At 40.5% G+C, this 4885-nt stretch overlaps 1 protein-coding gene across 1 annotated transcript; it reads right to left on the bottom strand.

The window, feature by feature from the left end:
• Positions 1 to 1202: 1202 nt before the first annotated feature.
• Positions 1203 to 4092, bottom strand: LOC143768961 (uncharacterized). Its single transcript, XM_077257569.1, has 3 exons — positions 3276 to 4092; positions 2687 to 2737; positions 1203 to 1361 (listed from the first exon to the last, which is right to left on the bottom strand). Exons 1-3 carry the CDS (start codon positions 3889 to 3891, stop codon positions 1207 to 1209), a joined length of 822 nt encoding a protein of 273 aa, XP_077113684.1. The 5' UTR covers positions 3892 to 4092; the 3' UTR covers positions 1203 to 1206.
• Positions 4093 to 4885: the final 793 nt, after the last annotated feature.

Genomic DNA, 4885 nt, shown 5'->3' with positions numbered 1-4885 from the left:
ATAAACAGTGCAAGTACAACAGATCACAGTAAAAGATAGCTCGTGATAACATCATGGACCTTTTCATAGGGCCATATTAATATGGAAGGTTAAAAATTTGTCATTTAGTTATTAATGACATTTATAATAGATAAACTGATAGAAAGCGCCCAACTATCCTAATCATCAAATTGAGTTTCCTTTTGAAAGATTAGTTTATCTCAATCTCCTTTTGTCTTGTGTTCCCCAATTACCTCCAGGACACAGAAGGAAAATGTATCTCACACGACATAATATTGGTGTCCTTTTTAGCATACAATGAACAAACAAAACCCCCCAAAAAATGGTGGTAATAACATTTTCTCCTTCCCTCATGACAACATGATGGAGAGAGAGAATCCGCCCTTCAAGGACAGGAAACCTACAGATAAAAGGGCGGTACCTATCCCTCGCATCAGTTGGTTTCCTGTCCTTGACGGGGAACCTTCACTATAGCGTACCTGAACAAAAGAAGATTGAAGAGATGGTGTCCAGGTCTGGCCAGACCACTTGGAATTTTGATTTCTTCAGAATAATATATGGTAAAATGGAGTGTGTAATTAAAAACTTCTACTCATCCTGCAATAAACAAGCCCTCAAACTGCTATGGAAAAATAAGAGTTATGGCTTTTGGAGGAAGAAAAAGAAAATACAAAAGTGCCAAGATGAAAATTGGCTGAGGAGGCAAGGGTTTAAAGGGGTTGTCCAGTTCAAACAATTGTGCTCAAACATGCTTGTAAGTTATAAAACTCTTATGTTTTATCCTCTTCACTTCATAGGGCATACCTAAGAATGGAAGCAAAGAACTAAAACTCAATATAAATGGACATTACTTATTTGCCCCCTGGTAGGGCATGTGGATGTCGTAGGTGAGTTTCCTCCACTCAGTGAGGAGAGACGCTAACAAGCAGAAGCTTTCATACATCTGAATGGCCAGCTATGATGCCACATTTTACCTGTGGAGACTGTTGCAGGGGAAATGGGCAACCCTCAGCCAATCTGCATTTTGTCAAAAGACTCCGGAACTGGACCAACAGTAATTGGCGTATCCATAGTATAGGGGCTGTAGAGGTGACAACACAACTTTGAACAAGAAGGTCACGGTCAGGCAAATTTTCCAGTATCAGAACTGTTTATTTCAGTCCCCATGCATGTAAAAATAATATCTTAAAGAGGATCACCACTATATTAATAATTTTCTTCTATAAATTTGGGACTGTTAAGACATTTCTGACATGTTTCCACCATGGCTGCTCCTGTCATCAGCAAGTCAAAGATAATCAGCTTGATGGTGATGATCTTCACCGTCAGAAGTAGGAGAACATTCTGCATCATATGATGACCTAAATGTAAGAAAATATATATTAAATGTCATATGAAACAGGATTTTTGATTATCATTGGGAAATCCACAGGCCTCCAGCATCATCAATCATTTGTAAAAGTGTGTGCGCTCCCAATGGTTAAACCAGGTTCTAGGTTTGGAGGGAGCCCCACCAAATCCTGCTTATTGATTAGAACAACTTTGATGAGTGACAGAACCCTGATGCTGTACACATCACACGGATTTTACAGGGAAATAGAAGATATAGAGAGTTAATCACTTCCACTTTTCAATAATACCCCTCCATAGTTGATAGTGGGGTATTTGGGAGGGCCAAAATTTAATGAAATTGCTTGTTACAATGATGGCATCCTATTACAGCACCATACTCGAATTCAGAATGAGATATTTTTTTACCAATGTTTATAGAGACAGAAGATGGACTACATGGTTAGAGACTGGATCTTATCAAACTGTGGGGATGATGGATGGATCGATCTCACCCAGACATCTCTATTGCTTCTCTGCCACATTAGAAATTGGGGATTGGAAACTTGCCTACATTTTAATTAACTGTTGTAAGAGAGGCATTAACAAGGTGGTGGCCGTACTTTACATTGGAAAACCCTCTTAACAATGTGTCAGTTAAAAACAGATGAAACACGGATGGAGCACTAAAGCACAAAGTCTGTCTTCCTAGATTGATCCGAGTCTCATGGATCCCATAGACTTCTATAGCTGAGTCTGATCCACAAATCATGCAGAGAATAGGACATGTTTGAGTCTCAGGGACCAGAGCCACTGATCAGTTTTTAAAACTGATGTGTATGAATCAATCAAGCTCTATGGGTACGAGAGCCACCCGAGAAAAAAACTGACTGTACTAGGATGTGTCACATGTATGTGTGAATGTAGCCTAAGTCTAAGTTCACACGAGCGTATTAAAAAAATCATCCGTATGCAACCTGATTGGCATCCATTTTTATACATCAGCAGTTATTAAAATTTACAAGACCAAGTACAGCTCTCATGTTAAAGAATTGCAATGTATCCAGAAAAATACTATTGCTATACGATTGATCTGTATGGGATCTGATATTTTTTGCGCACACATATACTTGAATACATGAGTCTCATTCAAAAAACGGAGATTAGCTCATGCTGTTATTTTTCATCTGAACAACATAATTGAACAACATTGGTCCGAGGGTCATTTTTGTTCCACAGACAGCACTCGCTTCAAAACTACAGTCATGTGCACGTAAACCAATAGTGGTGTTGGTGTAGACTGTTGCCCCACAATCCCATGGACCACTTTTAATCAGGAGAACATGGCTTTACCTACCCAGCTCCACAGGAAGTTTCTCCTCATTGCAGAAAGGGTGATCAGTTCCACCTATAATTAATAAATCAGAAAGTTTAGGAATGTATCATTCTACCAGTTGCAGAAGGTACCAAAGGTGTATAGGGGCGCAGGAGAGTCTCATAAACTACAATGACACATTTGTGTGCACTGGTGGTGACAACCTACATTGTAGATTGTGTGTTATGCAGACATTTTCTTGGACTTTGTTGCTTCCCTCCCTGAGGCCAACTTTGCACCTATAGCAGGCACAGACTACACCCTTCACTTCCCTCCTTGGCTTCATCCTCTCATGACATTCGTGACCAGAATGTATCATGTAAGGGACCAATATGCTACTTATAGGACTGAAAAGTACCTGCTCCATCTAAAGGGAGCTATAGGGAGAACTAGGTAAATTTGAGTGGGGTGTGATCTCAAGAAGTTTCCCATAGTAAGTGATGGCATATTGCTTATAGGTTATGCTCTTACTTACTAACTGATGAAAGCTTGATAGCCAGAATCCCATCAGAATAAGGGAGCCACAACAGGAGTAAAACTTGACAACTTTTTGGAATACAAAATTAATTACCTGAGATGATTTCTTGATATCCCAACATGTCATCATTTTCAGGCTTCACTACAAAGCATGTCACAGCGTCTAGAGAAGTTTCAGCAGCTTGAGATGACAAGGCTGAGAAATGGAGAGTTTCTGGAGATACAATATGACTTATTTGCCCACCTAGACCCTGTAAATGTAATGAAGGTAAGAGAAGATTGACGTTCTCAGTTATAAATGATGATGGATTAAGAGATCCCAGATGTCCATCTAATGAAGGAATAAAAGCTTTATTGTTACTTGATGAACTGGAAAATTCCCAGGAACTTAGAAGTGTATTTGGTAGAGCAGGCCAGTAAATAACTCGAGGACGTTCACTGGAGACAAAAGTTTCCAAGTTTTCAGATGCAGGAGGCCAACTATGATTTAGGGGTACAAGAATATGTGGTCTAGTAATTCCATGCTGAATAAGATATTCCCAGTTGCTGGACATCCTCACTGTAGCAACGTTCAGTCTCAATGTTTGAAAGATTCCAGATTGACTTTGATTACCATTTAAGAACCACATAGTTCCAGCTATAGTATATACTCCTCGCACCAGACAGAGAAAACTGGTCTGATTTTGGCCATCATCCTGAAGACCCCACATCAAGGTTAAAGAAGATGGGAGAGGTAAGGACCAGCAGCACCCTAAAAGAGACAAAACTCTTATAAAATTAGCACACAATTACACATTGTCATCAGCAGAACTAAATAGAGTATCAATAATCCACGTATACTATACACAGGCATAAATAAGGGGGAGCAACTTTCATGGGTGTTGGGTACCATTCCGCCTTGGTAAAGCCATAAAAAATTTAACCTGTCACCAGCTTTTCCTTATCTAAATTGTATAAACCAATTCTCAGTCATTTTTAGTAGCACTCCTGCAACCTGTTCATAAGAACCAAGCTGCCTCACATACCTAAAAAAAATGGCCTTTCATGTTTGTCCTGCGCCATATGCTAGTCGGCACTGTCTGGTCCGATGGGTGTACCGTGACTGGCTTTATCCCTACAATTGACGTCTCTTCTGCCTTGATTGACATGGCTGGCGTAATCTGGAAAGCCTGTTGTGCCTGCGCAGCTCTTGTTCCTTACTGTGCAGGCTTGAGAGTTGGACAGACTGTGGATGACATAGGAGACATCCGCTATGTCAATGAAGACTGGCGAGGCAGCGATTTGGGGGAACAGAGGAGGTGACGAGCACAGTCCCGAAGTGATGATTGGACCATGCAGCACCACAGAGCAGAAAATGTGTGATTACTATAAAAGTCATATTCTTAGATATGGAGGGCAGTGGGGCCTTATGAACAGGTTGGAGGAATGCTACTAAAGATGACTGAAAGGTGGTAGATACAGTTTATGGAGGGAAAACCTGGTGACTGGTTCACTTTAATAAACAGGGCTAATGCAGTACTGCAGATCTTTGCCTGGGTTAAAGGAAAGCTTACCTATGCTTATATTTGAGGTTCTACAAAAAAAAAAACTATTCGGGTATGTATCCACGTTCAGGATTGCCTCAGGATTTGGTAAGGATTTTATGCAGGTAAAATCCTGACCAAATCTGCACCTGAGGTCACTGGCAGGTCAACTGCGTTGTTC

Source organism: Ranitomeya variabilis, chromosome 4 (genome assembly GCF_051348905.1).
Source record: "Ranitomeya variabilis isolate aRanVar5 chromosome 4, aRanVar5.hap1, whole genome shotgun sequence".
Classification (NCBI taxonomy): domain Eukaryota; kingdom Metazoa; phylum Chordata; class Amphibia; order Anura; family Dendrobatidae; genus Ranitomeya; species Ranitomeya variabilis.
Note: the sequence above shows the minus strand (reverse complement) of the source record. Positions and strands in the feature narration are given on the sequence as shown.

Bases quoted from the DNA above. Each gene is read 5' to 3' on its own strand.
- LOC143768961 (XM_077257569.1), bottom strand. From the start codon at position 3,891: ATGTGGGGTCTTCAGGATGATGGCCAAAATCAGACCAGTTTTCTCTGT. The intron at 2,738-3,275 runs GTAATTAATTTT...TATTAATTATAG, and splicing joins ATATCAAGAAATCATCTCAG to GTGGAACTGATCACCCTTTC. The intron at 1,362-2,686 runs GTAGGTAAAGCC...TCTTACATTTAG, and splicing joins GAAACTTCCTGTGGAGCTGG to GTCATCATATGATGCAGAAT.